This window comes from Ornithorhynchus anatinus, chromosome 1, assembly GCF_004115215.2.
Source record: "Ornithorhynchus anatinus isolate Pmale09 chromosome 1, mOrnAna1.pri.v4, whole genome shotgun sequence".
In the NCBI taxonomy this organism is placed as follows: domain Eukaryota; kingdom Metazoa; phylum Chordata; class Mammalia; order Monotremata; family Ornithorhynchidae; genus Ornithorhynchus; species Ornithorhynchus anatinus.
In genome coordinates, this window is record NC_041728.1 from 54622417 (window position 1) to 54642085 (window position 19669).

Consider the following 19669-nt stretch of genomic DNA (forward strand, 5'->3'; position numbering starts at 1 on the left):
GGGAGTGAGTCCCAGGGGCCGGGGTCCCAGTCCCTGCAAGGTCAGTTCCGGTGCACTTCTGCCCTCCGTTGGCTCTGTCAATATCAACCACTAGAGGAAACTCCACATGAAAAGACTGGTCTGACATGGTAGATTTATTTAGCCAGAGAAATCCCAACTGCTCTAACATCTTGAGGCTAGGATCGTTGGTGAGAGAAGCTGAGGGAGACAGAGGATATTGAGCAGGGCCATGGCTACAAGGTTGAGATCTTTCTGGATCAGAGGGGTCATACCCCATCCTGGGGGTCCAGCAGACCTCCATGGAGAGCTGGATTGATGACCTTTCCCCAGAAGAGTGTGGTGAAGGCTGTTTCATGAAAAACACCCATCAGGAAGGGTCTGTTGAAGTGGATGGCCTCCTGATAGTTTGTCTTTTGACCATCAGAGTGGACAGGAGGGGAGAGAGTTGATGGGGCTGGCCGGGTGCCTGCCAGTCCTGAGGAAACCACTGTGCTCGTGGACCCTGCTGCTATGAGGCCATCTTCCTTCACTTCCAATGTGGCACTGTGCCTCACCTATGAGAGAAACAGCCAGAGAGACCAGTGTGACTACCATGGAGATTGGCTGGTTGAGTGGAGGAAAAATCCGATTTTTGTCCAATGATGTCAGTGAGTCATTCCTACTTATTGAGCTCTTACTGGGTGTAGAGCACTAGACTAAGCATTTGGGAGAGTACAACATAACAATATAACAGAATTCCCTGACCACAATGAGCCTACAGTCTAGAGGGAAAGACAATGCCGTTGGGACTCAAACCTCCAAACTTTGAATGGCAATCACCATGTACAGGTCCCATGCGCTAACCACTGCACCACAGACCCAGGTACCGTGGGACGGGTGGGGAGCAGTTGGTAGAGCCAACGGGATCACCCGGACAATGGGGGTGAGCTCACCAGAACATAGGTCCAGACAATCGGGAGAGAACTGACTCAGGTGTCCAGGGGAGCTGCTTGCCTGTACCTGCCATCAGACTCTCCTCGGCAGGAAGACCTGGAGTTGGATGGTGTCCAGCATGCCAAGATCCTGGACTGCTGGAAGGCTGGGGTCTCCCTCTATCCTTCCCGGGACCCTGAGATCTGAGCATAATCATCCCATACCCTAGAGATGTCTCTAAGCTCCTCAGCTGTCTCTCAGCCAAGTAAGTTATCTTTAAGGGGCCTAAGAATCATATTCTAGGTGTCATAATCAACCTCAACCCCAAACTGCCTCATCTGACATCTAATGATTCTGTGAAGCCACTTGGGGAAGAAGGGATTGTTCATCTGAGAAAGGTCAGGTCAGAGGAGAAAGATTTTACCCGTGAGCATCAACCCATGACCCCACATGTTTTTGGAGTGACCACACAGATCCTCAGAATCTGAGTCAGCAGTGATTCAGGTACCAGGCATTTGGGTTCCTGCTCCCTCAAAGACTCCTTCCCTCACCATAACCTTCCTCTTCCTCCTGCTTGGATCCTGGTCACCCACCTCTTGATGGGCATGATCCAAACTTACGGGGATGAGCTCCTCCCCTTGATTTACCAATGTCTTCCCGCCCCTCCTGTGTGCCCTTTGGCCGTCATCGAAGTGTTTCCCACCCACTGTCTATGTCTACCGGATCCTCTCCGCCTGGCCATTATTCCCTTGTCCTGATCAGATTCGCCCATCTGAAACCCACGACCTCCCTGCTCCCGACCGTTCCCATCCGTACATGCATTCCTGGCCTCCGACCTCGACTGATGGCAGAATTGGTATAATTTCACAAAGGAGATCAAAACTCCTCAAGGGCAGGACTTGGTATCATGCTCTTCATCCTACGGATGCTTTCTTGATACATGCCATCTCCTGATAGATATACAGGTGCCCTGAGGGTTCCGCTTCAGCCAGGAGATTGTCACTTCCTGGGACAGGCTCTGGGTCTCCGCTCAGGAGCATCCAACCACAGAGACATCCATTACCTACCCTAGGCTTAAGGCTCCTAGTTCCTGGAAGTTCCCCAGATCCCTGCCCAGACCGTGGGATCATCCCCCTCCCCCCCAATCCCTCTCCTGTTAGGCAGCTGTCAAGATGGGAGGCCATTGTGAAGACCCTTGAGCATCACTGGATGCTCCAACACTGTCTGCTCACCTTGGAGACGGCCGCACCTGACTGGTTGGTGAGACCAGAGAGGTCAGCCCGCTGCGTGAAGAGGTCCTCGATCCCCAAGTCAGGGAGGATCTCCTCCAGCTTGTAGGTGGTCGACAGAGAGAACTTGGGGACATACAGCTCTGCGTCACTGGAGGAAGCCCCAACAACAAGAAATAGACACTGTTGCTATCACTGGTCTCGACACAGAGTGAGTCCCCAGATGGACATGGGATCATCAGATTGGACATGGTCCCCATCGCCCTTATGGACGGCATGTGTCTTGAAGATTTCCCACTAACCTTCCCACTCACTGCCTGCCATGCCATTCCTCTTCATTTCTCCATGGATGACACCCGAGTTCCCATGAACCAGTCAAGTACCCATGTTAAAGAGGGAAGTCAGGCCTGTCAGTCTGATCGGGAGATTGGAAGAGGGCCCGAGGGGACCAGAACCTTCAGGAGCTGGAGGGTCTGGTCACCTCTGGCCAAAGAATTGAAGGGAGAAGGGCCTTTGGCAGTCATGGGGGAGGGTCATAATACCTCAACTGGATTATTGCATCAGCTTCCTCTCTGATCTCCCATTCTCCAGTCTCCCCTTCATTCTGCTGCCTGGATTATCTTTTTACAGAAACGCTCTGGGCATGTCACTCCCCTCCTCAAAAACCTCCAGGGGTTGCCTATCAACCTTCACATGAAATAAAAACTCTTCACTTCGCTCTCGGTGTCAAAGCTCTACATCACCTGGCCCCCTCCTATTTCACCTTCTTTCTCTCCTTCTACAGCCCACCCTGTACACTCTGCTCCTCTGCCGCTCACCTCCTCACTGTGCCTCATTCCTGCCTGTCCCGCTATTGACCCCAGCCCAAGTCCTACCACTGACCTGGAATGCCTAACTCTCACCTCTGCCTAACTCTCTTCCTCTCTTCAAAGCCCCACTGAGAGCTCACCTCCTCCAGGAAGCCTTCCCAGACTGAGCCCTCCCTTTCCCTTCTGCCCCTCTTTCCCTCCCCATGCCCCCTATTCCCTCCCTCTTCTCTTCCCCCTTCTCCATCCCATAGCACTAGTGCATATTTGTATATATCATTTAATACTCTATTTTATTAATGATGTGTATATATCTATGATTCTATTTATCTTGATTGTACTGATGCCTAACTACTTGTTTTGTTTTGTTGCCTGTCTCCCCCTAGACTGTGAGCCTGTAGTTGGGCAGGGATTGTCTCTGTTGCCGAATTGTACATTCCGAGTGCTTAGTACAGTGCTCTGCACATAGTAAACGCTCAATAAATGACTGAATGAATGAATGAATAAATGAAAGGCTTAGGGCAGATCTAGATCTGGATGCAAGGTCTAGCCCCACATGTCTGGCAGTCAACTTCTGCACCCATCCTTCATCTTGGTGCCACCCCTATTCACTTGTCTTCTCCTAATTCTGAGACCCAACCCCAAAGCTTACCCCGCTGTACCTTGGTGCACACACTGACCACAGCCAGAACTCTCCTATGGGCCTGTTTCACAGTCTCATATTGCTACACAATCTGTTTTTTTGGCCTCTGCCCCGTCCTTGCCCGTTCTTTCTGACTATGGCCCCCCACACCAGGCACCACACTCCCACCCCCACCTGGGGCACTGAAGCTATTTAGATTTTGGGAGAAGGATCTGTCTTCCATCTACCCCACTAGAATGGAAGCTTTGTCAGGGCAGGGATCAGGTCTTGGAATAATAATGATGATGGCATTTATTAAGTGCTTACTCTGTGCCAGACACTACTAAGTGCAGGGTGATACAAGCAAATCAAGTTGGACACAGTCCCCGTCCCTGTGGGGCTCACAGTCTCAATCCCCATTTTACAGATAAATTAATTGAGGCACAGAGAAGTGAAGTGACTTGCCCATGTTCACACAGCAGACAAGTGGCAGAGCTGGGTTAAAACTCATCATCTTCTGACACCCAGGCCCACGTTCTATCCATTATGCTAACATGAGTCTCCACAGATGCGACAGACTGATCTCTCCCTGGGGAGGTGTCCCCCTACAACAGGGCTGGCCGAGAGTCCAGGAGGATGCTGCCACCTGACCCCTGACTGCGGTGGGGGCCCAGTCTTTCCCACCCAGCACGGCCATGATGGAGGGGGGGGTCCCGGGGTCCCGGATCTGGGAACGTGCGATCAAGACTCCAGACCCTGGTCCTCTGGTCCACCTCAGAGGGTGATCCATTAGGTAGATTACCTTGGAACTTTGTTGTCAAACCATTTGAGAAGGAGCTCTCCACTCATATTCTCTTCCACCTGCTTCAACTTCCCTTTGTCCGGAAGGATGAAAAAGACGCCAGATAAGCCGACGAAGGTCTTACTGACCACAGTGCAGGCCACGTCTTCATCCCGGTAGAAATTAAACTGACCATTCTGGTACATGACAGGGACTTTGACGACCGTCCTGTCATCCACGAAGAAGTCCATCTTCTCTGTGGTCTGATTGCCATCAAAGGGGAAGGCCCATTGGCCTGGATGAGAGAAAAGACAAAAGGCCTGGGCCGAACTCTCGACGTGTCCGGGGAAGGGGAAGGACACACCCTTCTCTTCCCCATTCTCACCTCCCATATCCACACCACAACATGCGTGTGTGACTCTGGGAAGGTCAGCCTGAACAGGAGCCAGACAAGGAGAAGAAGAAGAAACATCAGGGTGGGGAACTGCCTTTGGAGAAAGGCAGCCATGGCCACCCATGTTCCCCACAGGGAAGGGAACGGGACATCTGACCACAGTGGTGTCATATGGTAACCCTGCCAGCCTCATCATCCCCTGGGCCACCCACCCCCAACAGGGCCCAACCACAATGGGGCTCTCACCTTCGATGAGTGGGGTGCTCACGAGGACTGGCGAGGTGCAGTTGTCCAGCCTGGGGGTTGCATCCTTGATCCTGCCAAGTGTTCTCTCCTTGATGTATTTGTCTATTTGACGCTTTGCCGCCTTAGGGTCCAGGAAGTCTGCATAGATGAACTCGGATCCGAATACATCAACAGCCTTGTCTATGAAAGCTGGTGGTGGCAGTGCACCAGGGGCGACGAACAGAGCACTCCCTATCTTTGTGTCCGGCAGTGCCCCCGGTACATTGAGGGCGCTTTGTATGCACTGGTAGCCCTCGAGGATCTCTTCCAGTGACATCTCTGTGAGATGGAATTGCAGGCTCTCCAAGATCTGCGTCTGGGTGTCGGATCGGGCCCCGAAGGAGAGGGTCGCCAAGGCGGACGAGATGCCCACTGGCGAGTAAAAGATGTTGCGGTTCGGGGTTTTGGAAATCAGTCGCTGGTACAGTTTGAACACAAAATCGACATTGGGTGGGCCGATGTCGTGACAGGGAAGGTTCCCGGAGATGACAGCGGCCCCGAACACTGGACACATAATGGCCCACAGCCCAACAGACATTGGCCACAAGTGGAGGGGGGACTGCATCCTGCTCAGACCCGGTCCTGCAAGAAATCAGGGAGTTGTGGGGGGATGGGAATGGAACTGCATCAAAGACCACCCACCAGTCAGGGGGCCCTTGACTCAGACAAGGGGTATCTGAAGGGGTGTGGGAGGCTCTGTCCCCGATGCCGCTACGCATTCAGATTTGGCACAGAACCTTCAACTGCGGCCCAGCTCAGTGTTCCTTTTGGAGCGACACCACAGAGCGGAAGGCCATCTCAGGTCTCAACTGTTGGGCAGAAGGCGGCTTCCAAGGGCAAGCAGGGGAACAGTCATCTGGACAAGGAGCCATTTTCAGAAGGTCTCCAGCCTGCGCATTTCTGTGCAGAGCCCCAGACTAGATGCTCGAGAGATGATGATGGTATGACTATCACATCCTCCTCGAGGGCAGGGATCTACTACTGAGTCTATCCATCATGACCATTCAAGTGCCAATTAGATTTCATTGTGCAACCCCAACTTCCCACTGACTGCCAATTATGCACTCTGCGGCTCTTGCCCCCCTGCACCCGAGGATTGGAACCATACAACACCTAGTGGGTGAAGAAAGCGGGAAGAAGAGAGCTCCATCATGGAAAGCATCACTCAAGCACGGGCACGCCATGGGCAGAGCCACCTCAACATGGTACTGACAGCCTTATGTACCTCTTCAGATGGAAAGAAGCCGTGCAGAGACTGGGGGCAAAGCTAGATGACGCTTGATGGCAGAGCTGGAGATCTCCCACTGCCTACAGGCAGAGTCAGTCAGCTGAGATGCAGACGGTTGTGATGTCAAACCTGGGGACGTCAGAGGGACACGTCTCTCTTAGCATCTGAGGAAGACTACGCCAGGCTCACCGACATCCACTATTTATCCCAGAGATTCTTGCGTAACATCATGTTGGCCTCGCCGCTAAACATTAATTGGCACAGTCCTGTGTCCATGTGATTAGATATCGCCCTTTCTGAAGCCAAATAAATTGAAACTTCATGTGTCCATGTAGGAACTGTGCTCTTTCCAGTGCAGAACTCTCCCATACCATCAGGAAGACACTTCCCATTGTATCGATTTTCTGAAATCTTAATATGTTGCAGTCTCCCCTGTTCTATTGTAGGGACCCTTCCTAAGAACTCTTGGAAGGCCCTGTGTCTGTAGGGTTCAGCCATGGAGGGCAGGGCCCCGGGAGATTCAAACAGCCCCTCACCCCCATCCTAGCCGGCCACCGTCCTGGGGAGCTGTGGCTGTGAAACCCACTCTCAGCTCCCATCTGACAGGTAACAGCATGGGGAACCATCATCCACCTGGAGATCTTACCCCGCACACCTGGAAACTCTGATGTGCACAGCTGAAACGCTCAAATAAAAAAATCAATGGTATTAATTGGCACTTGTTGGGTGCAGCGCACTTAAGTGCTTGGGAGAGTACAATAAAACAATATGACAGCCACATTCCCTATCCACATTGCGTTGGCATCCCCCTCCCAGCTGGGCCCACTCCTACTCACCATCTGATGGATGGATCTCCCGATGGATCGAGCGTGCGGATGGCAGCATGGAGGATCAGAAGCCTGGGGAAAAGAACATGAGCCGAGGAGCTGGAGAAGTCAGGTTCCTTTTCTGGATCCACTACCCATACCCCCTCTGACCTAAAGCCTCCTCCTAGCCCACATAGAGATGTGACACCAGGACTCCCCCGCCTTAGGATGGCGAGCAACACATTAGCCAAGCGCCCCATCTGATGTACTTCTCTCACACTTCCCACTGGGACACAACCAATGAAAATTAACACTATCAGGTCTGAGCTCTCCAAAGTCACTCCTCCCCCTTCTCCATTCCCCCAGCTCCCAACTCTCTCCCCTACTTTCCCATCCTTCCTTGCAGTATCCTCAGAGGAGATCTCCTCCCTCCTCGCAAGTGCCACCCCCCCTCCTGTGCTTCAGACGTCATTCCTGCGCACCTTACAAAAACTATCTCCTCTTCCCTCCTTTCCTCCTTAACTTCTATCTTTAACCACTCACTCTCCAGTGGCTTCTTCCCCTCTGCCTTCAATCAAGCCCTTGTCTCCCCATTCTAACAAAACCCTCTCTCAATCCCACTTCCCCTTCCAGTTATGGTCCTATCTCCCTCCTACCCTTCCTTTCCAAACCCCTAGAATGAGTCTTCTACCACCATTGCCTTGAATTCCTCAACTCCAACTCTCTCCTGGACCCCCTCTAATCTGGCTTCCATCCACTCCACTGAAACTGCCCTCTCAAAGGTCACCCATGACCTCCTTCTTGCCAAATCCAATGGCTTCTACTATATCTTAATCCTCCTCGACCTCTCAGCTGCCTTTGACACTGTCAACCATCCCCTTCTCCTCCACACTTTGTCTCACTTTGGCTTCACAGCCTCCGTCCTCTACTAGTTCTCCTTTTATCTTTCTGGCCGTTCATTCTCAGTCTCCTTCTTGGGCTCCACCTCCCCCTCCATAACTGTATGGGTTCCTCAGGGGCAGTTCTTGGCCCTCTTATGTTCTCCATTTACACTCACTACCTTGATGAACTTATTTGCTCCCATGGCTTCAACTATCATCTCTATGCAGATAACACCCAAATCTACATCTCCTCCCCTGTTCTCTCCCCCCTCTCCAGGCTCGTCTCTCCTCCTGCCTCCAGGATGTCTCCACCTGGATGTCTGCCTGCCACCTAAAACTCAACATGTCCAAAACTGAGCTCCTTATCTTCCCTTCCAAGCCCTGTCCTCTTCCTGACTTCCCTGTCACTGTGGAAGGCACGACCATCCTTCTCATCTCACAAGCTTGCAACCTTGGTGTCATCCTTGACTCAGCTATCTCATTCACCCCACACATCCAATCTGTCACCAATGCCTGCCGGTCTTACCTTCACAATATTAATAATAATAATGTTGGTATTTATTAAGCGCTTATAATGTGCAGAGCACTGTTCTAAGCGCTGGGGTAGACACAAGGGAATCAGGTTGTCCCACGTGGGGCTCACAGTCTTAATCCCCATTTTACAGATGAGGTAAGTGAGGCACAGAGAAGTTAAGTGACTTGCCCACAGTCATACAGCTGACAAGTGGCAGAGCAGGGATTCGAACTCATGACCTCTGACTCCAAAGCCCATGCTCTTTCCACTGAGCCATGCTGCTTCAATATTGCCAAGATCCACCCTTTCCTCTCCATCCAAACGGCTATTGTGCTGGTACAAGCTCTCATAATATCCCGACTGGATTATTGTGTCAGCCTCCTCTTGGATCTCCCTTCCTCCTCTCTCTCCCCACTCCAATCTATTCTTCATTCTGCTGCCTATCATCTTCCTACAGAAACGGTCTGGGCATGTCACTCCCCTTCTCAAAAAAATAAAAACTCCTCATTCTTGGCTTCAAAGCTCTCCATCACCTTGCCCCCTCCTACCTTGCCTCCCTTCTCTCTTTCTATTGCCCCCTAATACACTCTGCTCCTCTGCTGCTCACCTCCTCATGGTCCCCCGTTCACCCCTATCCCACTGTCGACCCCTGGCCCACGTCCTACTACTGTCCTGAAATCCCTTCCTCCTCATATCTGCTAAACTAACTCTCTTCCCCTCTTCAAAGCCCTACTGAGAGCTCACCTCCAACAGGAGGCCTTCCCAGACTGAGCCCCCCTTTCCCTCTGCTACCCCCTCCTCCCCTCCCACCCCACCCTCTGCCCTTCTCCCTTCCCCTCAGCACTTTGCTAATTTGTATATATTTATTACCCTATTTATTTTGTTAATGAGGTGTATATCTCCTTGATTCTATTTATCTTGATGATATTGTCTTGTTTTTGTTTTGTTCTGTTTTGCTTTGCTGTCTCCCTCATTTAGACTGTGAAACCATCATTGGACAGGGATTGTATCTATCTGTTGTTGAATTGTGCATTCCAAGAGCTAGGTATAGCAAAGCACATAGTAAGCGCTCAATAAATACTATTGAATGAACCAGCACCTCACCACAGTTGCAAACTTAGGTCCGTGAATTCTAAGGAGCAGCACAACACGAGTCCCAGTAGGCGTTCAACCATCTGACTGGATGCTAGGGAGCTCGTGTCATTCGGGTCAGTTCTGTGTCTAGGTAGGATATTGGAAGGAAGAAGGCCCAATCCCCAAGTGGCCTTGACCTCACAGATGAGGTGTGTCGTTGAGAGCATCACCTGTCCCAACTTATCTGTTCAGTCAAACATGCAACTCTCTCAGCACTGGGTCAAGGAAACTGGATATGCCGGGCCCCAGACTTGAACATCAGTGGGGCGAGTGACACACCACCCAGTGACGAGGCTGTACCTGTGCTTCGATGGATGACCATCTGTAGCATCAGAACTTGGGCTGTACGTCTGATTGGGCGACGCTTCAGTGGGATGGATCAGGGAATTGATTTGCCCTGGGATTCTGGGTCCTATCCCCATACCATGCCCACATCTCTCAACTGTCTCTGTCTGCAGGATGGGATGGGTGTGGGTCATGAGGGGATCTTTCCCCTGAAACTCTGTGTACTTTGGTGAGGGCAAAAGCTGAGCCCCCTGCCTTCTGGTGAGTAAAAAAAGAACTTTTATCATCATTTCCAAATATTTACCAACTCCTTTGAAGGCCTCTTGGGTTGGGAAGGACTGCATGACCCACCAGCTGCAGTGCCTTGTTGGGGGTGCAGGGGAAAGATTTGCTCCAGGTGCGAGAGGAACACTCTTTCCCACATGTGTCCTTGCCCAATCTGTGTCCCATCCTCTGGCCTCAAGTCCCCCCTTCCAATCCCACCAATGACCCAACATCTCTCCCCTCCTGGTCTGCACATGCCCCTTGTCCATCCATGTGCAAACACAACCCTTTGTGTCAAAGGGTCCCACGTCCACCTGACCCCATCTATCTCCCACTGAGCCCCAGTCCCTTCGCTCCACTTCTTTGGCACCGACACACTTGCAGCACCTCACTCACATCCCTCTCAATAACGGTCCTTGTCTGGTGCCCTCCTTCCCCTCCCCACCCTGGGCAGACTGCTTCTCTGCCCACCTTTGCAGCCCTTCTGGAATCACATCTTCTCCAGGAGGCCTTTCCAGATGAATATCTCAACTCCTCGACCACCACCCTTCTAACACCCTTCTCATACATCACCCATGATAATGGTATTTGATAAGCGCTTACTGTGTGCCAAGCACTGTGCTAAGTCCTGGGATAGATACAAGCTAATCAGGTTGGACATAGTCTCTGTCCCACAGTCCCATCCCTTTAAAGACTGGGGTCCTTCCTGCTGCCTCCAGCTCCTCAGAAGATCATATCTTAAAATTCCCGGTTGAGTAAAGCACCCCAAATGTAGTGTCCATCTGCCTTATTCAAACACAGAAAAGACACTAGCCTTTAGGAGCATAATAATAATAATAATGATGGTATTTGTTAAGTGCTTACTATGTGCCAAGCACTGTTTTAAGCACTGGGAGACATACAAGGCAATCAGGTTGTCCCACATGGGGCTCACAGTCTCAGTCCCCATTTACCAGATGAGGTAACTGAGGCACAGAGAAGTTAAGTGACTTGTCCAAAGTCACACAGCTGATAAGTGGTGGAGCTGGGATTAGAACCCATGACCTCTGACTCCCAAGCTCTTGCTCCTTCCACCGCAGCCTCCCAGGCAGCACCACCCAGCACATGCAGCAGGCAGTAGAGAAATGACATGAACTGATCAACTGTCTGACCCAAACTTCCATCTCTCACCTATTCTTCATCTGAAGTCCACGCCATCTGGCTCTGTTGGATGCTGAGACTACATTCTTCAGCTCCAGGTGACATCATCTGCTGGCTCATTTAAGGTAGGCCACCAGAGGAAAATTCACACCAAAAACTTCAGAGAGCAGATTTATTTTGTTCACAGTTCATTGACAAAATTATTATCTGACAGGCCTGAAAAAATACAGGTTCACCAGAGAAGTTCTGATGACTTGGGCCCTGGGTCTCTGGGGAGAGGAGCCGAAGAAGACAGAGACAGTGGCATGGATTGATGGTGTCTGGGCAGAGGCCCATCCTGATCAGCGGGTTCCCTGCCCACCTCCAGGGGCACCTGATACTGGTGTAGGAATCAGAGGGATCTGGATTCTAATCCTGACTCTGTCACTTGCCTGCTGTGTGACCTTGACCAAGTCCCCTCACTTCTCTGTGCCTCGGTTCCCTCATCTGTAAAATGGATATTAAGACTGTGGGACAGAGACTATGTCCAACCTGATTAGCTTGTATCTATCCCAGGACTTAGCACAGTGCTTGGCACACAGTAAACGCTTATCAAATACCATTATCATTATAGTTATTATTAGGCGAATGCATAGCTGGTTTGATGACTTTTCCTCAAAAGACTGTGATGTAAGCACTGGTGTGAAACATGCCCACCAGGAAGAACCAGTTGAAATGCACAGGTCTGGTACTGGTCAATTGAGCCTGCCTGGGAGACAGTGGACAGGTGATGGCAACGCAGACCTGCCTGTGGAACCCATGGCAGTCACAGTATCGATGCCAGTGACCCACAGGTGCCACCATGATCATTCAGCACCCTCGAGTGTCAGGGTCCCCATGAGATCTTCGAGTTGGATGGGGCCTCAGACTGGCTAGAGGGTCACAGTCTCAGCTGAAGGAAGATGGGGATTGGATCCACTCTGGGCAGATTTAGAGGCTGAGGCCCAGAAAAGTCAGGCGACTCACTCGAGTCTTCGAAGGGTAAGTGGCAGAGCCAAAATCCAGAGTTGTTCCTCTGTCTCCTGGGCCACGCTGCTTTTTGAAAAATGCCATCTTTAATCACTTCCTTAAATGCAACATTGGTTGCGGGATCTCTGTTTGACCAAAATCGCCGGGTCACTGTCTTTCCCAGCCCAGTGGTGGACACAGCTGGTGCTCTCCTCCCTATGTTCTGGTGACACCCTTCCTCCAGTTGGGACAGGGACTGTGTCCTGCCAAATCCACCTCCTCCCCTCCTCAGACCACATGATACAGCCATCTTCTATGGCTGCTTGCTAGCCCAAGAGCTCACGCTGATCCATCAGTCAGCCATCAGTCAGACTCCACATACGTCCCACATATATAGCATCACTTTCTAGAGGATGCCAAGATCCGACTCAGAACATTTGGAATTTCCCAGAGGCTGGTCAGCTGACTAGAGGGCTGACTTAACCCTTTTGACCTCCCATGTCTGCTCTGCCACCTTCATGGCATCCTGAGATGGGGCCAGATTCCCATTAGTCCATCTAACGGTCAGCACAAGGGAAGTCAAAGCGAATGGCTAGAAGAGGACAATACGTGTTATTTTCTGGAGCATTAAGCCATGTGCATAGAGCTGTGAATTGTGACCCACCCGCATGTCTGACCATGCCATGTGTTCACAGGTGGGTCCAAGTTCTGGGGGCGATATGGAGCAGCTCAATGAAGTTACTAGAAACCTGGCCACCTCAGATGCGACAGCATGGGGAGTGATGGGCTAGGAATGTGTGTGTGCCGGATGGAGGGCAGCCCTGAGGGCAGAGAGAAGGTGGGTGAGGCATTGGGAGGGGACTAAAAAGGAATGTGGAGGAGGTAGAAAGTGGGGGGGAAGGAAATGTGGGAAAGAAGGACAAAGAGAGAGACAAGGGCAAAACAGACAGGAGAGAGGATGGTGAAAAGGGGAATGGGATGAGAAGAAAGAGAAGGGGAGGGAGAACAGACTGTGAAGTGAGGAGAGATCTGGCGAGGAAAGGAGAGGTGGAGACAGGGGCTGGGCATCAATGGAGGGACAGAAACAGCTTTGGTCTTGATGATGGAGAGTAAATCAATGTAGTTCAGGTGGCACAGTCCCACCTCTGTGCCCCTGGGGAGTGTGGGGGTGATGGAAGCTGGGGACACAGTAGCCCCCAGACCTCAGGGACCATGGGATCACCTGCCATCTCTTTTTCCTCCTCTCCTTCATAGAGGGAGGGAGAAGTATGTCTCCATGAAAGTCATCTGGGGCTGGAGAAAAGCCACCTCATGTCGTTCCTGGATCTAGAAATTCACATACAAGGCATCTGACCAGGCAGGATGTCATCTGGATGACTCAACAGCACCACACATGGATCCAGATGGGCTTAGGTGAGATTGATCCAGAGTGACCCAGGTGAAGAAGTTTTTCAGCTGAGAGTGTTAGCCTCCAGCTCAAAAGACGCGTTTGGTGCCTCCAAGGTCGACCGTCCAAACTGCAGAACTCCAATTGCCCAGGCACCATCTCAGTGGAGAGGTGCACGGACCTGACTGGGGTAGATCAAAAAGAAGGAGGGAGGAGAGGAGGCTGCGCTGTGGGGGATGCTCATGACCCTCTGGTAAAGGGAAAGGCAGGAGGGAGCTGGAGCGGTCCATGGGATCCAGAGAAGAGTCTCTTGGCAGGGGAAGACCAGGACACATGGGCCCAACAGTAGGGGAAGAAAGGTAGTTGGGACCCTGCCTCTCAAGGAGATAAGATGGTAGGGGACAGAGATTTGGGAGGGGGGTGGAGTTAAATGTCCTATCTGTTTTCTATTGGCAGAATGGGGAAGAAGAGGAGATGAGTGAACAGTGGAAGAAAGGGACTGTGGGAGAGTCCTGGTTGCAAGTTTCCATTTTACCGACGGAGAGTCGGGGAAGTTGGCAGGAGAAGGAGCATGGGGACCTCTGGGAGGGGATATAGAAGGGGGTCCGGAATGGTCACCATGGGTCATGGCGTGAGGGTCTGTTAGAGAAGGGGAAAGAAGTGTCCCTCCCACTCCAGGACAACATGTGTGTGACCCCAGGAGTGTCAGCCCGAACGGGAGATGGAGACGGACTAGGAGAAGGTGAAACAGCAGGGTGGGCTGTTGCCTCAGGAGGATGGTGGCCATGGCGGCGTGGCCATTTGGGGGCCCCGGACAACTACATTGGGCAGAGATTGGGAGATGGGACCTGTCCCAAAGCTATGGGACCTCTCCCAAAGATATGGGAGAAGGTCCAGAGGAGGGCACGAGATTGGACCCCTCATGACATCAGAAACACTCACTACTGAGAATTCTTGCCCACACGGGAAAGACTAGGCTGAAGCCTGGATAGGTTGGGTGTATTACAGGTGATGACATTTCTGGTTTAGAGGATGCCAGAACCATCCAGGCTTGGAGTCATGGGACTGGTTTTGGGGTCCTGATTCTTTGGACAGCCCCTAGGGTAGTGGGGCCTGGTTGACTTTTTAAATGAGCCCCTGCTTTCGCTCTTGATTCTGTGGTCCCGGCTGGCCCTGCCCTCTCTCTCCCCAGGGGGACCCCAGTCGACCTTGCCCCATGGCGGGAGTCCCGAGGCACAGATCCCCATGCTTTAGGAGATGGATAACCACGGGCCAGGTCTCTCTCAGGGCTCAACTGGGAGCCAACGGGTAACCCTTCGAGGGTGGGAGGAGGCAAGAATACTATTCTCATGTCTTAATGCGATCCTCTCTGGGTGAGAAGTGATCAGGGGAAGATTAAAAATCATCAGGTCTTCCGTGAAATCCATTCTTCATGAAGCTCACTCTCTAATGGGGATTTGACACCCATTCTCCCTTCCTCTCAGACAGACGAGCACACTGAGGTCCAGAGGAGCAAAGCACCTCAGCTGAGGCCACGTGGTAGGGAAGCAACAAGGTAGGGACATTAATTCACGTCCCTCTATCTGGCTGCTGTGTACCACCGTCAGAAACATGGGCCTTCCCCACCCCTCCCCAGCCCTACATCTGTGGGAGGCGACACCCGTTCAACTCTGCTCCCTTGCGTCCATTCCCGGTTGCCCATGGACCTCCCTTGTGCCACCATGGGTAATAATACTTTCATCTCTGATAGGGGAGATAGAGTGTGTGCTCTTTGTAGGAAAGGAATGGGTCTCTTGCCATTCCAGAATTTAGGGGCTCTCAATCAGAGCCACCATCACCTTGCCATCGCTGAGCTTGGGTCTCACAGCAGTTCTGACCCCCACACACCACCTGGCCCCTCCTGAAGCTCCCGGTCTCTCCGCAAAAGCACTCCTTCAGTATGGCACAGGAGAGTGGTGAGGAGAGGAGAAGGGCAAGATCTCTATGCTCAGTCTCCAGAACTCCAGGTGGCCGGTTAGGTATAACCCACAAGGTAGAACGGTCACCAGAAGAGAAGGGAGGGGCGGCTTTTCCAAGCTAGGGGAGAACACATGTGCCAAGAGGCGGGGGGAGACCCACCCGCCTTTCCACAACAAACACTCCTGATCACCTCAGGGAAGGGGAATGGCCACCATGCTGGCCTAATCGGCCTTCTCTGCCAGCCACCCCCAACAGACCACGTCCACGTCCAAAGTGGGGCTGTCAATTTCGATGAGCAGGGCGCTCACAAGGACCAGCGAGGTGTAAGTGTCCAGCCTGGGGATCACATCCTCAATCTGACCTTTGCCCTGCAGTGTCCAGGAAGTCTGCATAGATGATATCAGATCTGAATATGTCAGCAGCCTTGTCTGCGAAAGCTGGAAGCAGCAATGCACCTGTAGAGTACAATATAACAACCACATTCCCTGCCCACATTGAGTTGACTTCCCTCTCTCAGCCAGGGCCACTCCTGCTCACCCTCCGATCAATGGATCTCCTGATGATTCAAGCGTACTGATGGCAGAATGGAGGAGCAGGAACCCCGTGGAAAAGAACAAGAGCCCGGGATTTGGAGGAATCAATTTCCTATTCCTGCTCTGCCACCCAAATGCCCTCTGACCTAATGGAGAAGTGACACCGGTACTCCTGCCCCTTTGGACAGTGAGCACGACATTGGTAAAGTGCCTTGTCTGACCCGATTCTCTCACACTGTCCTCTGAGATACATCCAGAGCCTCACCGCAGTTGCAGGGCAGCCGGTTTTGGACCGTAAATTTTAAGGAATTGTACGGGTCCCAGTAGGGGGCGATCTGTCCCATTGGATGCTAGGCTCTTGTGTCATCGGGGTCGCATCTTTGTCCAGGATATTGGAAGGAAGAAGACCCAATCACCTGAGTGGCCTCTCCCACCTACTGCAGAGATGGGTGTGACATGAAGGGAATTACCACATGCATCGGGTATCCTGACACAGCCGTTCGGGCAAGCTTGTAACCCCCTCATTGTGGGGGTCAAGGAGACTGGACATGTGGATCTCCAAACTTCAACATCAGTGGGATGAGTGAGACAACACCCAGTGACAAGGTGCATCCAGTGCTTCCACAGACAACTGTCTGTACGGTCAGAATGCGCGATGTATGTCCAATTGGGTGACCCCAGAATGGATCAGGGAGTCGATGCTTGAATCTATGCCAGTGCTTAGAACAGTGCTTGGCATACATTAAGTGCTTAACAAAAACAGTTGTCATTATTGTTGTTATTAAGGGGAATGGAAAGCTGGATTGACAACCTTCACCCCAGGATCCAGAGCCACCGGAAGGCTGGAGTACCCAGAAGGGGAGGGTCGAGTCCCTCTCATCGATGTTTAAGGCAATCCGTGTTCCAACCCTCACAACCCCACCCACCACCTAGAAAAACACACCCAGAGGCCCTAACCTAGAGCACATCTCATGTCAGGGAAGTTTTCCCATGCATCTCACCTGCCCATTCTGGGAAGAGAGCATGAAATGATGAGGTCAGCCATTCTCATTCCATCGAATGCTGAGAGATTGGACTCTTCAGACACTACACGTTCCCAAATCAGTGATGATCTTAAGCCTCTGAATTTTTAACTCTAACCTGTTCTCTCTCAAACTTTCACCAAAGACTGAGCAGAAACACCATGGACCCAGGGCCTCAGAGGACCTGGGTTCCGATCCCAGCTCTGCCTCTCACAGGCCGTGTGCCAATCAGTGAGTAACTTAACTTCTCCATCGTTCTCTTTGATCCCATTTAACAGATAGGGAAATTCCCTCATCTCCCTCCCCCCATCCCATAGATAGGGAGTCCTGAATGGCTAGGATCTAAACCTGATTAGATACTTGATAATCCAGACCTTCCCAGACGGAGCCTCCCCTTTCCCTCTGCTCCTTCTCCCCCACCTCATTCCCCTGTCTCCTGCCCTCTGCTCTTCCCCCTGCCCCTCCCCACAAAACTTGTGAATATTTGTATACATTATTCATTACTCTATTTTGATAATGATGTATATATCTATGATTCTATTTATCTTGATGATATTGACACCAGACTAGTTGTTTTGTTTTGTTGTCTGTCTCCCCCGTTTATTCTGTGAGCCCGTTGTTGGGCAGGAATTGTCTCTATCTGTTGCCAAATTGTACATTCCAAGCACTTAGTACAGTGCTCTGCACATAGTAAGTGCTCAATAAATACGAATGAATGAATGAATGAATGAATGAATGAATACTCTAGCTCAGTGCTCATTTTCAGTCTCTTTCACAGGCTCCTTCTCTGCCTCCCGCCCCCTAACTGTGGGAGTCCCTCAAGGTTTGGTTTCGGATCCCCTTCCATTCTCCATCTATACTCACTCCCTTGGAGAAAGCCCATGCGCTCCCATGGCTTCAATTTACACCTCTATGTAGATGATTCCCAAATCTGCATCTCCAGTCTGATCTTTCTCCCTCTCGGCAGTTTTCACATTCCCTCCTGGAGGGACTTGAGGACTTTAATATCAACATACATATTCCTGATGACTCTTCCACTACCTGCGTTCTATCATTCCTCAAGTCCCTTGACCTCCTGCTCCACACCAGCTTGCCCACCGCCAACTTAAACACACACACTGGATCTCAACCTCTCTAGTCACTGCACAATCCCTACCCTCACCAGATCTGAAATCCTCTATCTGTCCATAACCTCTTCACCTGCCTTCTTTTCCACACACTTTTCACTGTGCCATTCCCTCAAGACCTCTGATCCTTTGTCCCCATCCACTTTCTAAAATCATCATGCTCCACAGAGCCTCAGTACTCAAACTTCTTTCCCTTAATGACCAACTTGACACCACCCTCTCTTCTGAACTCAACTCACTCATTCCCCTATCCCTTCATTGATCTCATACCACTAACCCACAGTCCTGGATCACATCCACAAGCTGCCTCCTTTGCTCTTGTTCACTGGCCACAAAGTGCTATTGGCAGAAATCTAGGTGACAGTTTGACTTCATCCACTTCAACTTTATCCTTGAGTACTTCAACTCTGCCCTCTCCTCTGCCCAGCAAAGGTATTTCACCATCCTTACTGACACCTATACCTATGGCCCTCACCAGATCCACACTTTTAACTTCCTCCTCAAACCCCCTAATCCCTTGCCCCTAATAATCTAGTCACCTGTTTTATGGAGAAAATGAAACCTATCAGGTGGGATCTCCCTAAAACCTCCCCTGCCCTTCCCCAGTCCCTCCTCCCTCTTCAACTATTCCATCTTTCTCAACAGTATCTCCATAAGATATCTGCATTCTCTCAAAATCCACCCCCTCCACCTGCGCACCTGACCCCATCCCTTTGCACCTAATCAAAACACTTGCCCCCTCCCTCTTCCCTCCCTAACTACCATCTTCCTCTGTTCTCTCCAATGGCGTCTTTACCTATGCTTTCAAATATGCTCATGTCATGCCTATCATTAAAAAAATGAAAGTCTTCCTTGTCCCTCCCGTCTCACCCCATCTACCTCTTACCATTCCTCTCCAAACTCCTTGAGTGAGGTGTCTACACCCATCACCTCAGGTTCCTCTTCTCCAATATTTTCCTTGACTCCCTCCAATCTGGCTTCCATCCCCCCTTCATTCCACAGAAACCACCCTCTCAAAAGTCACCAGTGATCTCCTTCTTGCCAAATCCTCCTCGACGTCTCGGCTGCCTTCTACGCTGCTGACCAAACCCTTCTCCTGGAAAAAAAATATTTATTCAATTTTTATTTACTGAGTGCTTATCGTGTGCAGACCACTTCACTAAATGCTCAGGATGTACAATATAACAGTAAAGTCACATTCTCCGCCCAAAGTGAACTTACAGTTTACAGCCCAACCTCGGCTTCACTGACACCATGCTCTCCTTGTTCTCCTTCTATCCTCCGGCTACTCATTCTCAGACTCTTTTACAGGCTCCAATTCTGGCTCCCACCACCTAACTGTGGGGGTCCCTCAAGGTTCAGTTCCCTGTCCA

The 19669-nt window shown here is 51.3% G+C and overlaps 1 protein-coding gene across 2 annotated transcripts; it reads right to left on the reverse strand.

Moving 5' to 3' along the window:
* Window positions 1–114: 114 nt before the first annotated feature.
* Window positions 115–19416, reverse strand: LOC103168881 (corticosteroid-binding globulin-like). Of its 2 annotated transcripts, XM_029068553.2 has the most exons (7): window positions 19321–19416; window positions 7094–7156; window positions 6255–6386; window positions 4991–5611; window positions 4372–4645; window positions 2145–2292; window positions 115–554 (listed from the first exon to the last, which is right to left on the reverse strand). In XM_029068553.2, the coding sequence occupies exons 4-7, from the start codon at window positions 5592–5594 to the stop codon at window positions 267–269; spliced, it is 1314 nt and encodes a 437-aa protein (XP_028924386.1). In that variant the 5' UTR covers window positions 5595–5611; window positions 6255–6386; window positions 7094–7156; window positions 19321–19416; the 3' UTR covers window positions 115–266. The 2 variants fall into 2 exon arrangements, with proteins under 2 accessions (XP_028924386.1, XP_028924394.1); XM_029068561.2 differs by lacking the exons at window positions 7094–7156; window positions 19321–19416 and having other exon boundaries at window positions 6255–6440.
* Between the last annotated feature and the right edge of the window lie 253 nt (window positions 19417–19669).